Here is an 18298-nt window from a genome sequence, read left to right on the forward strand (position 1 = left end):
AGCGTCACAGTTTGTGCACGAGTGTGAGGAGACGCATGTATAATGTTCTTAATCCACCCTGATGTACTTCAAGATGCGATAACTCTGAAAACATTCAGAATGTGAAGGCTTCATTAAACGTGCTGAACTTATCGTACGTTGCTGTTTTCAGTGAAACCAACACATGGATTAATGGACTGCAGCAGTGTCACTATCTGCTCCGTTACCAACACGTTTGGGTGGAGCATCGCTTCGAGGCGAGTCTGGATCGGCGGCACGTTGTCAGAGAAGCAGCAGGTGAGCGCAGACGAGACTCTGCTGAGTTAGAAAGGTGCGACACGACAGGTGAGGCGTGAAATCTGAAAAGCACGATGTCAGGAAGGAGTGGGGGGAAAATCAAGTCGCTGAAGCTCTCGGATGAAAAAGAAAACAGATGCACCACTGACACATAACCACACTCCACACTAGAACACCAAATGTGGATCACTCCTCCACTGAAAATAGTCCCAAGCACATTTCCACCTGTCTGAAAACTTCAGTTTGGGTTTGTACATTTGATTGGCTGACTGTCACATGTGAAATATTGAACAACAAACACATTTTCCTTAAAAAAAATGTATATAAAAAGCGTGTTTAAAATAAATTCCTCAGTATAATTCATCACATTTGGCTGCATTTAAGCGACAAATGGAGTCCATCAGAAGATCAGAAGCTGAAGGGACTGCAAACTAAAAATAGGAAACTCTTTCTAATTCATGGTTACTGTTGTGCTTTTAGCGATCTATCTGCTGCATGCTCGTTCACTTGGGCTCAAGGCACACTAACAAGTCTGGACTCGGCTCGGGCCGGGTCCTCCAGGGGTTTGTTGGGGGGGTGGGGCCTCTAAACCTCTGTGGATTTATAATATAAAATCACTTTAAAACACGTGTGCTGACAAAAAGCGACTGATCCTTTCTAGTGTTTTGATGGTTAGCTTATCAGTCATAGAACAAAAAATAACGGAGGTGTGGACAGAAAAAGGAAACAGGAAAGATGTGAGAGTGAAGGCTGCGGTGATGCACAGACACTGAGCGGCGTGCATCATGTAGAGTAACGAAATATGCGTTGGTGAGGGATCTCTGTTCATGTAGTAGCCTCTCCAGCAGGGAGGAGTTTCTGGAGTCTTTTCCTCTTGTTTTAGTGTAAATAAGATCAAAACATTTGTAGTTACTCTCTAAATTTCCTGAGGCACCATTCGAACCCCTCCCCCTTCACCTGCAAAGAACATTAAACACTTGAAACATGACCTCGTGTAGGTGGGAGGTAGCGCTCATGCATCCCTTTATCCATCATTCCTGCTCTTCGGGTTCAGGGATTTCCTCCAGCTAACGACACCCTGCACATCTGTCTCCTGATCCCACGCCCGCTCCAAGCTGCGATCCGGGGAGCGGCGCTTGTTAGGAGATCTTACAGTTGCTGCGGGTGCAGTTCTGCGGTGGGCTCTGCGGCGGACGGATAGACTTGGAGCGCTTCAGGCTGTTGCCTTTGGAGCCGCCGGCTGGGTTGGCCAGCGAGTAGGAGCGTCCGTGCATCATGACGGCATTCATTCCGTTGGCCATGGAGAAGGACTTGAGGTGGGACTTGATTGCGACGGGCAGCGGGAGCTTATCGATGAGGTGGACCGGCGTGCAGGACACGATGGCTCTGCAGCAGAGGTCCTGCAGGCTGAAGACTGCAGAGAGGGAGGGCACAGAGACGAGGTTACCGTCAAACATCCGTTAAGGGAAAATGTCAGGTTTTAGATAAATGCTTTTTATTACCGATTTATGAACAGATTGTAACAAAACTAGAGAAATCAGACCTCTTTCGACTCTTATTGCCTCGAATAAACTGAGGACTGACACACAGGAGGAAGCTCAGACTGAAAGAGGCGAGTTTCAGCACACTGAGCCCGACTCTGTTCTCTATAAAGTCTCAAAGGACGTGCAGGACATCACTTCCCACTGCTTTATACTGTAATTACACACGAAGGAGACAGAGCGATGACAGGAATGAGCTCAAATTAATTAGTTTGAGCTTGTGTGGCGATATGACATCCATCTGCTGATGGGCTCCACAGTGCTTCACAGACTCATTTTCTCTTGCTCTCGGCGGTAGTGAAAATCCAGTTTAAGTGCAGTTTAACAACCCATCTTTCCTCACTTTGATGACCCCAGCTCCACATCCACCCACCTCTGTTGGGCCTCCAGAACTTCTCCATGCCATGCCTCATGAGGACGATGCGCGACAGCTCCGTGAACGACTCGATGACGTTGAAGTTGCACAGCGGGCTCACTTCAAAGAAGGTCATGCCATTCTTCTCGGCGTACGCCCTCGCCTGCTCGGTGGGAACTTGCCGCTTGAAAGCCAGATGTAAACGGTTACCCACGAGGATCCGAGGCACGCCTGGGGCATGCTGGGAGAAAAAAAAGTGAGATGATGTTTGAATTGGATTATTGGTGCTTTTTGCAACTTTAAGTCCCTGAAAGTAAAAAGGGGTTTTGCAAGTTAAGCACAGGACGTCAGCATGCAGCGCGTACCTCTCTCTAATTCATCCCAGTCTGTTCTGCAAACTGAATGAAACATGACTGCAGTGACCGTCACCACTAATCTGTTTCTTCTCAGAGTTTCTGCTCACTTTTCACACTCAGACCACCTCCAATGACGTCATCTACCTTTGCCATTGGTACAGGTGTTCCACAGGGACCTATTCTTGGTCCTCTTTTATTTATCATATTATTTAAAAGTACTCAGCTATTCACGTATATAAAACTTCTGTAACTATTTCAGACTCTGGATGGATGTCATTAGTACAGGTGTTCCACAGGGAAGTATTCTTGGACCTCTTTTATTTACTCTATTACATCTTTGACTCAAAAACGAATGCACATTTTTACGCAGATGACACTGCGTTATATACCACTGGATCTTCCCTTATCCTGATGACTGCAAAACTACAGCCTGCTGATACATTAAAGAAATATTTCAGCAAATGTAAATGTGTTCTAAACTACGATAAAACTAATCACGTTATTGGTGAGGTCACTAAAAACCATAATTTGGTCTATACTCAAACCCTTCATGGTATTAAAATGTAAAAATTTGATTGGTGTAAAGACCTCGGACTCAGAGTCGATACCACACTGACTCATGTGGAACACCTACCAAGAAAACTGAAGATTAAGTTGGATTTTGCTAAAGAAATACATCTTTTTCCCCTTTTCCGAGGTTGTAAGATCATTCCACAATCTAAAATTTATCTGGACTTGATTGTGGCGATGATGTTTGTATTCATGTTTGGCACATCCTGTCGCCATCGTCTTTAGGTGTTTTCCACTATTAGAAACACCATCTCATATGCCACTGGCAACCTACAAATTTCTCTGTGATGGTGATATTATTACTGTACTGTATATGAAGAAGCCAGATGGTCCTGCTTAGCAGCACTGCATGATGTTTATTTATAAGACTACTTCATCTTACATCTGAGCCCCTGCTGTTGCGTTTAAATATAATAACACTGTCTGGTCACAGGACACTTCTAACATTAGTTGGACGTTTTACTCACACTGAAAACTGGATTTAAATACTTTGCAAACCTATAAGTGAGCAACAAAAACACTGGAACATGTATTTGTCTTTCCCCTTTTGCACATCCTTTTCTTAAGTGTCGGTGTCCCTTAAAATTAGATCTCAAAACTGACCTGTTAAAATAAAGAACACTACTACTACAGAGAAAAAGAAGAAGAAGGTGATTGGTTCAGTTTCTCTGTTTGTTAGCTGGACAGCTCAAAACATTATGCTTGAAAATTTTAAAATCAAACTGACTCAGGAGTGATAACCATCTTAGAAGGACTCTTTACCATTGTGAGATTATCTCATTTTGCCCTATCGTTGCAAATACAATCACATTGAAACCTTCTGGGACTTTTCTCCGCTCTTTAACCACATTTAGTGGCAGATGCATCGGATTCATCCTCGCAGGCTGATCGTGTCTCGTCTTGCGGCTGAATTCACAGATTTTCTGCTGGCTGTGCAAATCATGATGTGTGCAATTTAGTAATAGTATTAGTATCCTCACAGCAGCAGGATTTAAATTTCATTGATGAGGTTATTTGACCAGAACGGTTCTCATTAATCAACAGGAGAAGAAGGACAGAAATGTGAGTCATTATCACCTCTAATCTGAGATCAGTTTTTAAAAAAGGGAAAATGAGATGAAATGACAATACTGTTGTAAGGAGACAGAAGCACAGCAGAGGATTCAGAAAAATTATGTGTCAGCATCTGTTGTGCAGTTCTTAAGAATGTGGTCACGGCCAAAAGTTAAAGGCTGTGACTTTTCATTAGACCCGGTGCTTTTTGGTGCAAATGAGACTCAAACAGCACTCAGATGAACTGTTAAAAGTATTTCCTGTCTTTAATATGTACTGATTTATGTATATAAACATTTAAAGCTTCAAACAGGAAATGCTGACTGACTGAGCCAGAACAGAAGCTTGTTTTTGTTTTTCATACCCAGAAGTTGCAAATCCACACAGCACAGGAGCTGATTGGTCTACAACGTTATCATAACTACTCTGGTAGCTGTAGGCATCACAGATTTGGGGGTTTCAGGACTTGCATTAGACGCACTGCAGACTTTCAGGAAATCTGAATATTTCAAACTTTTTAAAGCTGAACGTCCGTCATTAGGGACCTGCTGCATCATCATCCCTGCACACTTTGCTGTGTTACAGTTTTTTCTTTCCTCTTCTGTTCCTGCAGCATTAGATTTTATCTTTCATCTTGCAGGGATTATCTTAGATTAGTTAAATCTTACACTTTAACTTCGATGCTGAGAAAACATATATGAGTAAGCAGTGAGTTACTTTGTATGTGTGTGTCCTTCCTGCTGATTTGGAAACAAAGAGGATGTCCTCTTTGTCTGTGTGTGTGTGTGTTGGTAATTTTGGCCTTTGGAATGTGCGTTCCCGTTTGGCCTTTCCTGCTCCACCTCCACAGAATTAAACACTTTTAAGGACAGAAATAAAAACGAGATAGTCGACTCAAGAATCTCTGGAAGGTGAAACATAAACAGATGACAACTGATGACAGTTTGCTGGCTGTAAACTGATTACATTCAAATATTTGATCACCAATTTTCTGCAACAAATGTTGCACCAGATTTGCCTGAATATATGTTTAGATGTTCATATATTATTTTTTATCCTTTTTCCTCTGATGTTCACTGGTTTGTGTTACGGCTTGTTTATAGGAATCTCTATAAAGGACTCGGCCAAGAAAGGCTGCAGTTCCTCTAACGTCCAGCAGAGGCTCCAGCAGTTAGTCACTCCCCAGAGACTCCCGACAGAAATAAACATGTTTACAGCCTGACACAGAAACGGTTTTGTCTCTACAGATAATTTCTCCTTCATAACAACAGTACAGGAGGAGAATGTTTTTATAACTCACCTGTTTACATCTGAAATCAAAGTAAGAGCATCAATTAAAACTAAATAATCATTTTAAACACAGCAGGACATGATGTAGAAAAGAAACCAGGCTCAAAGTGTGTGCAAACTCTTTATGCTAATGCAGAGAATAACTCAGGTGTAGGTCACATGGTCAGACTGGATTCATTAGAAACAAAGCCAAACTCTCAAACGCTCACCTCATCGATCTCTCTGATCCACCTGTCGATGCCGTCGAAGGACCACCTGTTGGTGATGTCATACACCAGCAGGATCCCCTGAAGAGAGACAAACGATGTCAGCGTGCAAACTCCAGCAGCATTTAAATGAATGCAGCTGTTTGCTCCTCACCTGAGCTCCGCGGGAGTACGAGCGAAAGATGGTGCAGAACCTGCCCTGTCCCGAGGTGTCCCTGAGGAAAGGCAGCACATTAAACACTCAGGTCTGTGCAGCTGCAAGCAGATAAATCCTTCTTCTGCTTTCGGGGTAAACAGCACAAAGCAGCAGGCTTCAGCCAACAGGACGGAAATCTGAGCCGACTTCTTTTTGGGGGTTTCAGATTCAGCAGAGCCAGCGATGGTCCTCCAAACTGAGGCAAAAACATGCAACTCAATCCCCTTCATCCCTCTATCTACAACACTTTCAGCCTGCTCGCGCTCTGACCCAAACCCTCCATGATCTGCCGCAAATGCCACAAATTTATATCAAAACGTGCAACTTGATCAAAGATAAGAGTGCTTTGGTCTTTGGTTGTGAGTCGCTTTAAGTATTTTTTATAAAATGAGTAAACGACTGCACTTTTTTCCACCACTGAAGTGATTTTGAAACCATCTTAAAGAGTGAAAGGTCCCGCCTACTTTGATGGTTTCCTGGTAAAATACTTCTGAGCGCACCAAAGTTTAAATGGGTCACGGAGCTCTGAGGGAACGGCTGTTTGGATCTCTCTCAGGCTTTTTCACAATTGCACTTTAAGTTTTGAGAAGATTCGAGTTTTCCCTTCACTCTGCATTCCAGGGTGATGACATCCACTCCAAGTTCTCTGCCTGGAGATTACTCTGGGGGAAAAAATGTCTTTCCCATTGTTTCACGCCCGGACCCTTCCCCTCCACAAGCACGAGTTCTACATCGACGCGCCGGCATTTTTCTCCTCTTTCACCTGATGTTAGAAAGGAGTTACTGTTATGACACAAACCCCAGAATGGAGTGCGTGCCCAACAAGACTTCCACAGGGACGCATTATAAAACAGCTCCCAAACTTCAGCTGGAAATCAGAAGCAAATTTAATGCTTCAATAACAACTACACTGGGGATGAATCCACCTGGTTAACTATACTCATTATCTAACAAATAACACGGCTGTACTGTGCTAACAGACTGCTCAACGAGCCGATGCCGGCAGGAAGGTCAGATCCGACCTCCAGCTCTCTCAGTCCTCATACAGACGCGTCCCCGGGCAAGACGATCAATCCTAAATTGCTCCTGATGCGCCGATTTGAAGTGTGAGTGACACAGAACAGGCTCTTAAAAGCAGGGAAGAAAGTGCTGCATTAAGGTGTGTGTGAGCTCTTGAACGTGGCTTGTAGTGCAGAAGCAGTAAAAGTAGAAAAGCATAATAAAACTATCAGTGCATTTACGGCTCCCTGTCATCCAAACATGGGTTCAATATATAAATAAAAGACAGCCAGACGGTAACGACGATGGTGGTGGGGGCTTCAGTGTTTAGACCCAGTCTGTGGTCAGACTGGGTCTTTGTTTGCATCTAAACCTGTGACGTTCGCTGTATCTCACACACTGCATTTCCAACCCACCACTGTGTGAAGTGTCTGTGAGGAAGTTCCTACTACAGCGAGCGGCAGCAGGACTGCACATTCCTACAACTGCATGCACACAGACTTAAAATATGGTAAATCTAAGGACGTCTGAGCCGTGGGCACAAGATAACAATAGACTCAAGGCAGTTTAAATGACATATAATCAGTGCAGGCTGTGGGTTTGGCTCAAACTCAGAATCACTTTATAGTTCTGACTGGTTTATTCTCCAACACAGTAACTTATTTATTCAGATACTCTGCAGGTCAGACGTGAGTCTCACACAGAGCTGTACACACCAGAGAACTCATGATTCTCAGATTTATGCAAACCGGATTGACACATGGAATGAGAATAAAATCTCTTTTTTCAGGTTTAAAAAACAGCTGCTCTGCTTTTCCAAGCAGCATCAGTCCATCTACGCGCGCTGCCGTCTGAGAGGATCATCTGTTGTGCAGCGTACCAGAAAACAAACATTTTCTGGCTTCTTTACGCCTGCACACCTCCAACTTCACGAACTGCATCCTTACTGAAGTGCTTCTAAAAAAATCCCAAATGTTCATAAAACAGCTGCATGCTGATGGTTTTCCCAAGGAAAATAGTCCCTGTGCTTGTTGGGGACTATTTTCAGCAGCAGATTAATCCACGTCTGGTGCTCCGGTGAGCATTCGTGGCACCAGGACGGCGTATGTGGGCTTGAGTCACAGTAAACTAATGAGGGGACATGTAAACAATGGACAACATGGAGCCTCAGAATAACAAAGTGATTCTTGTTAGGTGAAACAATTTCATGTTGTGCTTTTGGTCTTATCGTGGATTTGATGGTAATAATAATCCCAGAAGTTTTCAGCATCTGCTGTTTTCCAACCCAGAGACTCAGAGGAGCCCGAGTCACCACACAGGAAAAAAAAGGACGCTGAGGATGAAGGAAAAAAAAAAGAGGAAGAGGAAGAGCGGGATATTGACACTGTAAAACAGCGAGGAGAGGAGGCGAGACTGAGGCAGCAAAATAAAGATCCTGCATCACGCAGCTGCCTTCAAACTTCTTTCTTCACACAGAAGACGAGGCGTCGGTTCCCCCCTCAGGAGTCGAATTCCTTGCCCTACTTCCACCAAACAGGCCTCGCCTAGCACTGCAGACAAATACGTGAATCTGCTGCGACTCCACAGATACAGGATTACGTCACCGGCATGACAGCGTGCAAAGAGACCGTGCACGTGCACCTCGCAGCTTTAAAATCATGGCAGTTATGAAAGCTGTGAGCTGAAAGTACGGGCACGTGACAGAAGGGCTGAGACACGGAAGATGATAAGAAAAAACTCAGCGTGGGAAACAGATCTGACTGTAGTGCCAGTAAAGCTGTCTTCATTGCAGTGAGATTCCTCTTTATCTTCAGAAACATCTACTGGACCATCTACTGGCAGGTGGAGGTGCTGTTTACTTCCTCCTAAGGAAATGACTTCACCTGTATGGGAGTTGATGCGAGCTGGTTTCCTCCTGAACTGCCTCTCTCCTGGAGGCTGCTAGCTATTCATTGGCTTTGGTTTGATTGTGCAGCTTCACGTTAGCGCCCGTTCTCTGTGGTCTGCTAGTTTCTGTGCTGTTGTAAACAAAGCGAGGTGGAAGACGGTTCTGCAGTACTTTGACACAGAGGCTGTAATCCAGTCCACTTATTACTGACCCACTCTCTGTACAGGCGTGATGATGCTAGCCACAGAGCGTGTGATGCTTTGCATGGTGTGGAGCGCCACAGGTGACTCACAGTTTGTACAGATGATGTTTGGCCTCGTCCCTGCTGTTGTAAGTTTAGAGTCTTTACTTTCAGACCCATCGTTAAAGTCTGTTTTTACTCCAGTTTAAACTTAATCTGTTTAATATAATCTTCTTCTATTTGTTCATTTTTACAAATTTAAAAACATTCCCTTAAATGTTAATCTGCCTTTGCTCCCCTCACTTCGGCTCATCTCCTGTTGCTTTTAAACGAGCTACATAAACAGTAACTGAGTCACATGCCTCACTTCTTCTCTTCATTCCCTCCAACTCTGTGTTCAGACTTAGAGACAATAAAACTGTTTTTCCAAACACAGAAAACAGAAAGAAAAAAAAAACTGCTATCAATAAAAACTTTTCCCATTCCTCACTAAACCAAAGGCATGCTCCATTTCTGCTTTAATGTGACCAAACTCTGGCTTCAGGCCACAGACACATACTGCAGGATTTTAGAGTGGATGCAAGAAAAAATACAAAAATAAAACCGTGTCCTTACCACAGCTCCAGCTTCACTCTCCTGCCGTCCAGGAGAATAGTGGTGGTTTTGTAGTCGATACCTGGACAAGAGGAGAGCGAGAGATGGACATTAGGGAGATAGAAGCACAGAAAACGATAAAAATCAATCAAGTACAATACTCAGTCAGAGAGAGGCTGGAGGAAGTGACTCATCATCACCATGAACACTTGAAACACGACGCAGACGACCGTGACGTTCTTTAAAAATGTCCCAACCACGTGTTTAGGAATGATAACAAACACAACGCCGCTCTTTCATGGCTCTGATTCTATATCTAAACAGTGTATTTCATATGGCTTCAGTTGCATAACAGAAAATATCAACTCCTAAATAATCAGGTGGCAGTTTAACGCTTTGCTGTGCTGCCATAACGTTGGGACTGAAAGCTTCACCTGATCCTTCAGCTGAGTTTACGTTTTAGCCATTACACCTTCATCCGTCCATCACAAAATGCCGTGACAAACTTTTGCGTGTGACCTGTAACGAGCCTTTACACACCACGTTTACCGTTTAGCCATTGTGATGGAGGCGGACTGTGGCGCGGCGCCACACACAGCTAACAGCTCGTTCTGTTCTGTCCTTGTTGTTCAGCTCTGCTCTGACAAACCTGTCAGACCGCTACACCTGCCACCCCACCGCGCCACGTCTGGACATGTTCCTGAGGTTTGCACTGAGCCTGCTTCCACCTGAGGCCTCACAGGTGAGCCACTGAATACTCCGATTCTCACCTCTGATAAGATGTTTATCTTTTCGCTCAACAGGTTCTCGTGTCACTAAATGGTTTTTGTGTTTTTATCCTGGAGTCTAATTAGCTTTGCATGATTCACAGTTTAAAATAATCCTAAAGGCTGACCACAGACTGGATTATGATCAGGGATGTTTCCTGACTGTGGATCTATAAGGTTATTTGATAATGAAAGTTCTCACTTCAGACACCGCCACCAAACCTCTCCTGGAAGAAGTTATTTGTGTTTGGTATGTTCAGCCTTTAAAGAGCAGAAGCACACAAACGGGTCAGCCTGGAGCTCTGATAAGAAGGGCGAACACTGTAAATAAGGACTCTTTGTTTCTCAGTAAAACTCTTTGAAACTCATGAAATTCTCATGAATGTTCTTCACTGTACCACAGAAACATGTAAAAGTATTCACACAGACAAGTCCTGCATTACATTCCCACAGTTTCACTTTTCCTCGCTGCCCTTTAAGGCAAAGCTCAGCGAATCTTCAATCCACAGCCATTATTAACACTAATGAAAGAGACAATAGCTCTATCAAATGTTACTGTGTCAGCCTCCGGCGGTTAGCAGGACCACATTACTAAGATCTTCCAATTTTCCCGGCAACATCAAGCTGCTGCCGGGCTAAAGTGCTGAGCTCAGGCTGGCCTAATTGAATCGGAGCGAGTGCAGGGCTTCGTAGCGAGCGCTTCCTTCCCCCTCATATCCAGGGTGCACTTAGGACATCCCAGATAATCAATAGCTTCTCTAATGTCTCAGCTGAAAACTGCTTCTATTCTGGGAACGGACTCACTTTGTGGGAGAGACGTGTGAAGCTTCAGGCTTTCAGCTTTTGCTCAGACCGCGTCGAAGAGGCTTTGACATGGTCGCAAATGAGAGCGCCTCATCTAAAAGCGCTGCGCAGTTAAACTCTTTCCACCAGAAACTAAACACAAGCCGACATGCTGCAGACTGCTCCTGTCTCATTCACAAGTCCAACACAATGAAAATGCAGCTTGATGCATCATATTTCAGTTTAATGCGCACTTCCATCTGTCATTTATAAAACCTGCAGACATATCACATTACCAGCCCTGACCATACTGCAGGAAAACACTGATGGACCAGCTGCGCAGTTCATCAGCTGCTTTCACCTGAACCTTCTTCCGTTTTACACCATCAGAGAGTGATCATAAATACTGCATCTCCCAGCATCTCAGGAATCGTGCCACAGGATGAAGCTGCCTGTTGCCACTCAGCAGCATCACGGAGACCCTCCCTCAGTTCGTGTGTGTGTTTGGAGATGGGTACACTTCAGCCTCTCTAAGCCAGATTAAATGTTTCACTGCAACAGCTGCAGGTGATAAAAACCCTGGCTGTGACGGGGGTCCTCTCCTCCACTTGATCCCTTCACTTCCAGCCAGTTTGAAAAACAGACGTTTCCCAGAAACAACAACAGTGAGCATAACAATAAATAAATAAATCAGACAAACTCCAAGTCCCACTGTGGACTGAAGCTGGTGGAGTCTGCTCTGCTGGCTCAGTGTGAGCTCGGTGTAGCAGCACATAAACCAGTTCTCCACCTGCTAGTTGGAGATTCTCTCCATCTTACAGATCAGAGCTGCCCTTGCCAGCTGCAGTCGATGCCCGTCCTATTGCAGGACTGGGAACTAATTAACACGGAGGACCACGGACTGAAGAACAGACGCCTACCCTGGTATATATCATAACTGTTTCTACCATCAGAGAGGAAACAGCTTTGAGGTTTTGGACCAACTTCTTAGAGAAGGAAGCAGTTTTTGCATTAAAAAACAACAAAAAAAATCCACTCAGGACTGTTGCTAGCTGATCAGATGACAGATGAAATGTTTGTTGCTGCCCTGCTGTCAGGCCAGCTCCTAAACAGTCTGTAAAAGAGGAAGCAGCCCCATTTGATGAGAGGAAGATCAAAAGAATTCAAAGAGCTTCATTAAATATGGAGTGCAGAGTGGATCGCAGCTTCGATGGGGATGTTTGTGCCGACGGAAGCGCTGCTATTGATTTCCATCCCTCTGGCAAAGGCAGGCTAGAGTGCCTGCGAGGACCCTGAATATTTCAGAAGGGAAAATCAGGACAGATTTTGATTGGATAACGCTGTCCTCAGGCTGTGATTAGCTGGCTGTCGGGTTTGGGGGTGCCAGCTGGATAGACCGGTCTGTCACATTTCCTGCTCTGTCATTAGAGTTTGTGTGCTTTATCGATCCCAAATCAGACGTCCATCAACGGCACAGAAGATACAAAGACATGTCTGCGATGCACGAGAAGACGGCGACTGTTTTCATTATCAAACCGATTATAGATCGAACAGTTCACAAACCCACCGTTTCATCCATACCGCAACCTTCTTCTCTGGTGAGGATAACTGGAGTTCACAAATCTATGCATGTGTTCATGCTGAGGGTCTCTACAAACAATCCTTATGAACTGAATGATAACAAGGAATAATAAGGAATTAGGGTTTAACCTTTTTTTAAACTTATTCTCGTTCAAACAAAGCAGAAGACAGAAGGTCACAACAGTGACGAGCACATTAAAACCAGATCTGGGAATTTCCAAACATCTGGGGATAAATGAAGTAAATCTTTTTATTCATCAAAATGACTTCCATCCTTGCTGGATGTCATTAGTCTAATTTCTTTGAACTATATCCCAGTGATGCTGGAAGAACTGCGTCTAAGCCGACCAGCCAGAAGGAGGAGGCTGTTCCAGCATTTAGGAGCCTCAAAAGCAGCTAGACGAGTTAACCTGATGATCAGACTGCTGGAACACGGTCTCAGAGAGGCTGCTTTGCAAGCTCGAGCCGTGTCGGGTAATTAACGACATTTTAAAATGATTTCACTTTGAGGCAATAAAGAGAAGCAAAACATGGCTGACGTTAGTTCTAGTTAGCGGCACAGCTGCTGTGCATTAATAATTTCTAAGAGGATTTCAAATAATTTCCCCTGATCTGAGATATGCTTCATGGCTGATAACAGCAGGCTTTAGCAGAGAAGACAATTAAAAAAAGCTGAAAAGACATCTCAGCGCATCAGTTAGACAAATGAGACTCTTAAACCTTTCTTATTTCAGTGCACAACAATGAAATATCCCCCCAGGACTCGACCAAGCTCAGCCCTGCATTGTGTTGTTATTATGATGGACTGGTTCACTTGACAGCATCACCGCTGCTGCTTGCAGGCCGGCTCATTCTCTTCCTCCTTATCTTCTAAAGTGACGGTGGGTTTAGCGCGAGGAACAAAGAACTGGAAGGTAAATGAAAAGTTGAAGCTGGACTAACAGACTGACACAGTGCCGGAGACGCACTCTCACCGGGTAATTAGTCATAATTAATGCTCGTTTCCATGTGAAGCTTTAAAGCATTTTGATGGTCGTGATTTTTTAAATGTAAAGGTTTGTCACTTTGTCTGTTTTTAAAGGTGGTTTAAAGCTTTTATAGCACCTATATTAACAGAACAGGCTGTCGTCAGCTGGATTCATACTAGTTTACTCCTCCAGTCTCCATCTGCTCCACTCTGTGTGCGAGGAGGTGCACTCGCAGTGAGACTGAGAGCCGTGAAACTAATGAGGCCAAAAATAACAACAGGGATACTCTCACACTGAGATGAGTGCATTTTTCACTTTACTTGTTATCATTTATTTCATTAATAAACATCAAGTTGACTCTAATGACAAAAACGTGACTCCCATTTTCTTCTTCTTCTGACTGAAATACCAGCTTATTGAATGTACCCTGGTATTGAATTGGTGTCTGCAGATACTGAAGCAAAGCCGCTGGCATTGTATCGGAAACAGAATAAATTGGATCAGTGCACCAACTATGTATACGCCCCAGGTGGCACTCTTCAAAGAAGGATAACAGGAATGACTGCTCATCCCTCAGCTGACCATGTCCACAAAAAGTATAATACCTTGATTACAGACGGACAGCTGGAGACCCGACGGCTGAGCGCTCCTTCCCGCTATACTTCTAACGGAGTTAGACGTTAGCGGAAGTTAGCTCGCTAGTTTCGCTAGTTACCTAAACATGATATAGCATGTTCTGACTGAGAGATTTCTGAAAAAAATAAACATACAGCTCTGTTATCACTTCCAACATAAATGAAGACAGAAAACTAAACAGCAGTGACGTTTGTAGGGTTACTGAAGTTGGGCTAGCTGGTATATAATGATGTGCTACGTGATCGCTAGCTACACAGCTATGTTAGCATAACATAAACAGTGAAACTTTTTTCCACTCGATAAAAGTTAATGTGAAGGTTCCTGATGGTTAGGGACAAATGCAATCGCATGGCAGGATGCTGTAAAAGGACCAAACTTCAGTCAGAACAACTGAGATAATCCATCCACAATACGAGGTTAGTCATTAATATACTGCAACAACACGGGAACAGAGCCGCTGTGATAGAATTCAACATTAATGAATCAATGGTACAGAAGTGGAGGAAGCAAGAAGAATGAGCTGAATAAAGTTTGATTTATCTGACTGCTTTGTTTTGCTTAATGTGCCTTATATTCCCGTGCACCTTATGGTCCGAAAAATATGTATTTGACTTTTTTATTTGGCACACTGCAGTTTAATGTTGCAAAGCTCCTCTTTTTAACTTCAGTGGATATTATACATGGTTAACTCAGGATATGTCAGCACATTTCTACTGGAGATGCCTTTTGGTTAAACTTTCATTAAGGAATTTGCATTTGCACTGTTAAATGTTTATATAACTTTAATGCACATAAAAAACAGCAGCTTGTTTAAGTGAAAATAAATGGATGGTTCTTTTGCACTAGTAATGTTGTGAAGTTGTATTTTGTGGTGGCACGAGTGGCCAAAATGACACCAAAGTGCGCCTTGTGGCAGTGACAAGGATGAAAAAGGTGAGTATAACAGGCGCCACTGTCATGACCTTAGCTTCATCCCAGGTTACGTTCTGTGAGTTTCTGTTTAAAGACTCCTGGTTTCCACTGACTCGTCTGACAGTATGCTCTAAGTGCAACAGAGAGTTAGGAATACATTTTATACATGAAACCTGTTCAGTTATATTTTATTAATGCCATCAGATGAAGCTGTGCAGGAAAGTTCCAGCTGAAAATGCTTCCCACTGTGTCGGGAATTTGCATGTATGCTGTTGGTGATGAATGAGTCATAAAAATGTTTTCATGTTTAGTCTGTTTCACACTTCTGGAGCTGCAGTTAGTTGATCAGAGATCTATTAGAGAGACATTTATTTCAGTTACACCTCACTGAACTCCTACACTGAAGGTGAGACCTTCTGACCTCCATAGCAGCTCAAAAACAGATGATGTTGTTAAACTAAAACACGGCCGGCTCTGTTTTTTCCCCCACAGTTGGCCGCCGCTGAAGGTGTTTAGGAATAAGAAGAGGAACTACGCTCACTGAATAATAACCTGTTTTTACACTGACATCAGAGAAAGCATTGTTTATCCACTATGTGCAACAACAATGCGCACACACATCCATGACCGCCTGACTCACTGCTGTGTTGTGAAGTTCAGTGTATGTGAATGTGTCATTGTACGCTCTCCACAGCAGCAGCGGTGGTGGCGTGCGCAGCTTGTATGTTCAGGACTTCAGTGATGAGCCAGCAGGAGCCCGATCAGCTGAGGTGGGAGTGACTCACCACTACTGTAAGCGTAAGGGGACTCTGCAGATCCATCCTGCAGGCTGTCCAGGATCTCGCCTTTGCCCACGTCGCTGTCTCCTACCAGGAGGAACTTCAGCAGGTAGTCGTAGCTTTTCACTGGGCTGCCCTGGCTGCCCATCCTGTCTCACATGGAGGTCGAGGGAGTAGTCTCCAAGAAGCTGAAGGGGAAACCAAACAGCACCCTTACGCGTTGCTATTCCCTGATACACAGTCTGTTATGCCATGAATGTCCCGCATGCGGGTCTGGGAGTCTTTGTTTTGCCTGCTAACAGTCTTCAAAACTGTAGGTAGTTTAATTTCAGGCAAAGAAAAAAAATAGGAAAAAGGGGGTCACAGTCTCAGAGGAATGTCCTGTTTGGCTGCCAAAAATGTGGTTGTGGAAAGTAAAACATTGTTTAAAGATAAGAGCAATAATAGTTTTGGGAGGGAAGAAAAACTGGCACTGACAACTTAAAATTATGTTAAAAAAAAGAACAAAAGACTTTTCTTTGCGAGATTAAAGATTAAAGCACATATTTAAAGTGTAACTGGAGCTGTGGAATGATTGTTGTAGTTGCAAGAAAATATGATTACTGTCTGCTCTTACTTTAAACTAAGTCTAGCAGCTGTTGCTTATTTTTAAAGCAGATCTTTTTTGTGACACATCAAACTCTCAAACCTGGAGGGTGTCTTTTTGTTGTCATTTCAGCGCAGCTTTCGGGCTAACAACAGACTAGCCCCAGCCCCGCTAGCTAGCTTAGCTATTATCCCTGCTGCTGCTATCCCAGACTGCTAAAACAGTAATCATATAACGACACCAAAGCGCTAATTTTAGCCATGCACAGGTTTAGCTTATTGAATAACTTTCTACAGAATAAAACAACGATGTTGCTTTGTAACAGGCAGCTAACCGCGGCTGGGCTTCAGCTGGAGTCCGAGTGATTTCAGGCCGCCTGGATGGCTTTCTTCAGACCGAGATGACAAAGATTCCAGTAACTTCACTGTAATCCAGAAAATTCCCACATCTGTGGCGGAATCAAAAGGCCGCGGAGCATCTACGTCCAGTCCAAATCTCTGTGAGTGATCTCAGTCCGTGCTGTTTCCATTTTTCTCCATTATCCTCAGTCATAACCACACATAAAGCCCCTCAGTGCTGCTCACGGATACAGCGACGACTGACCGAGTTCAGCGCTGACAGATCCGTGCTCTCTGCTGTCCCCGCCCACCTACAACATCGCCCCGCCCATTGGGTCCGCGCCGACACGAGCCGCGGCTTCCATTGGACAATGGAAATACCCATCAACGCGTGCTGTCAACGCCGCGCAGATGGCGCTGAGAGAATGTGCACAACAAAGATGATTCATTTCTCTGTGAGTGTAAACAGAACAAAGGCAGAAAATTCTCATCACGTGGGATAAACTGGATCAAATCAAAGCTGCGCCCCGTCAGTGAGAAAAACAGAAAATAACCGAGGAAACAAGCAGAAGGACGAGAAATAAATAAATGCATAAACGGTATACTTCTGTATTCTTTTCAGTGCGTGCAGACTGCAGTATGAAAAAGAAATCGATAGGAAAATGAATATGGACGAAATTAGGTTAAAGAGTAAAACAATATATAAACAAATATATGAATGCATAAATAACACCGTACCACTTATTTATGTATTAATATTTTCTCTTCATTCCACCACTTATTTCTTTGTTTATTCAGTTCAGCAAAACTATAAAGAGAAGATATATAAGATATTTTTAACAGAAAGTGATTTTTTTTACAAAGTGGAAGGTGGAATATTATATAGATTCAAGATTCTTTATTTCTCACATGCATAGTCATACAAGCACAACACACAGTGAAATGTGTCTGATAAGAACAGACACTACCACTAGATATTTAAAGTATTATATTATTTATTGTGTATTTATTGTGTTTTGTTACTTAGAATAGAAAATCAAATAAATGAATGGGGTCAAATAGAAAAACACCAAAGTAAATAAATAGGAAAATTAATCCAGTAACTTATAGTTAATGTTCATCTTGCTGCATTTAATAACATGTGTTGTAATTCTGCCACCATCATGTGTTGCTGGGTTTATGCACCAAAATTCACATCCTTTTCTGTTTTTTTATTCATTAGGTATTTGATTGGCACTTTAGGGCCTCCGTATGTTTGTGTAAGATCATTTTTATGGGGGGATTTGGGGAAATCCCGTTTGCCTTCTTGCAGTCTGTATGAAAAAAGACAATCGGCTCAGTTTAATCTCTGATTATTTTCGGACAAAACAGGCTAAACTCAGATTAAAAGACATGAAAAACTGCATCAAATCTTTCATGTGACTCATCAGACAAAACTCCCTG

The 18298-nt window shown here is 43.4% G+C and overlaps 1 protein-coding gene across 2 annotated transcripts; it reads right to left on the reverse strand.

Annotated features, from left to right (window-relative positions):
• Positions 1-912: 912 nt before the first annotated feature.
• LOC308412225 (ras-related protein Rab-40C) lies at positions 913-17130 on the reverse strand. Of its 2 annotated transcripts, XM_080906401.1 has the most exons (7): positions 16852-17130; positions 15938-16119; positions 9527-9587; positions 5802-5862; positions 5651-5728; positions 2191-2413; positions 913-1690 (listed from the first exon to the last, which is right to left on the reverse strand). In XM_080906401.1, the coding sequence occupies exons 2-7, from the start codon at positions 16077-16079 to the stop codon at positions 1416-1418; spliced, it is 840 nt and encodes a 279-aa protein (XP_080762527.1). In that variant the 5' UTR covers positions 16080-16119; positions 16852-17130; the 3' UTR covers positions 913-1415. The 2 variants fall into 2 exon arrangements, with proteins under 2 accessions (XP_080762527.1, XP_080762526.1); XM_080906400.1 differs by having other exon boundaries at positions 15938-17130.
• Between the last annotated feature and the right edge of the window lie 1168 nt (positions 17131-18298).

Source organism: Rhamphochromis sp. 'chilingali' (genome assembly GCF_963969265.1).
Source record: "Rhamphochromis sp. 'chilingali' genome assembly, chromosome: 15".
Lineage (NCBI taxonomy): Eukaryota > Metazoa > Chordata > Actinopteri > Cichliformes > Cichlidae > Rhamphochromis > Rhamphochromis sp. 'chilingali'.

Bases quoted from the DNA above. Each gene is read 5' to 3' on its own strand.
- LOC308412225 (XM_080906401.1), bottom strand. From the start codon at position 16,079: ATGGGCAGCCAGGGCAGCCCAGTGAAAAGCTACGACTACCTGCTGAAG. The intron at 9,588-15,937 runs GTGAGTCACTCC...CCTCTTGTCCAG, and splicing joins CCCTTACGCTTACAGTAGTG to GTATCGACTACAAAACCACC. The intron at 5,863-9,526 runs GTAAGGACACGG...GCCTTTCCTCAG, and splicing joins AGAGTGAAGCTGGAGCTGTG to GGACACCTCGGGACAGGGCA.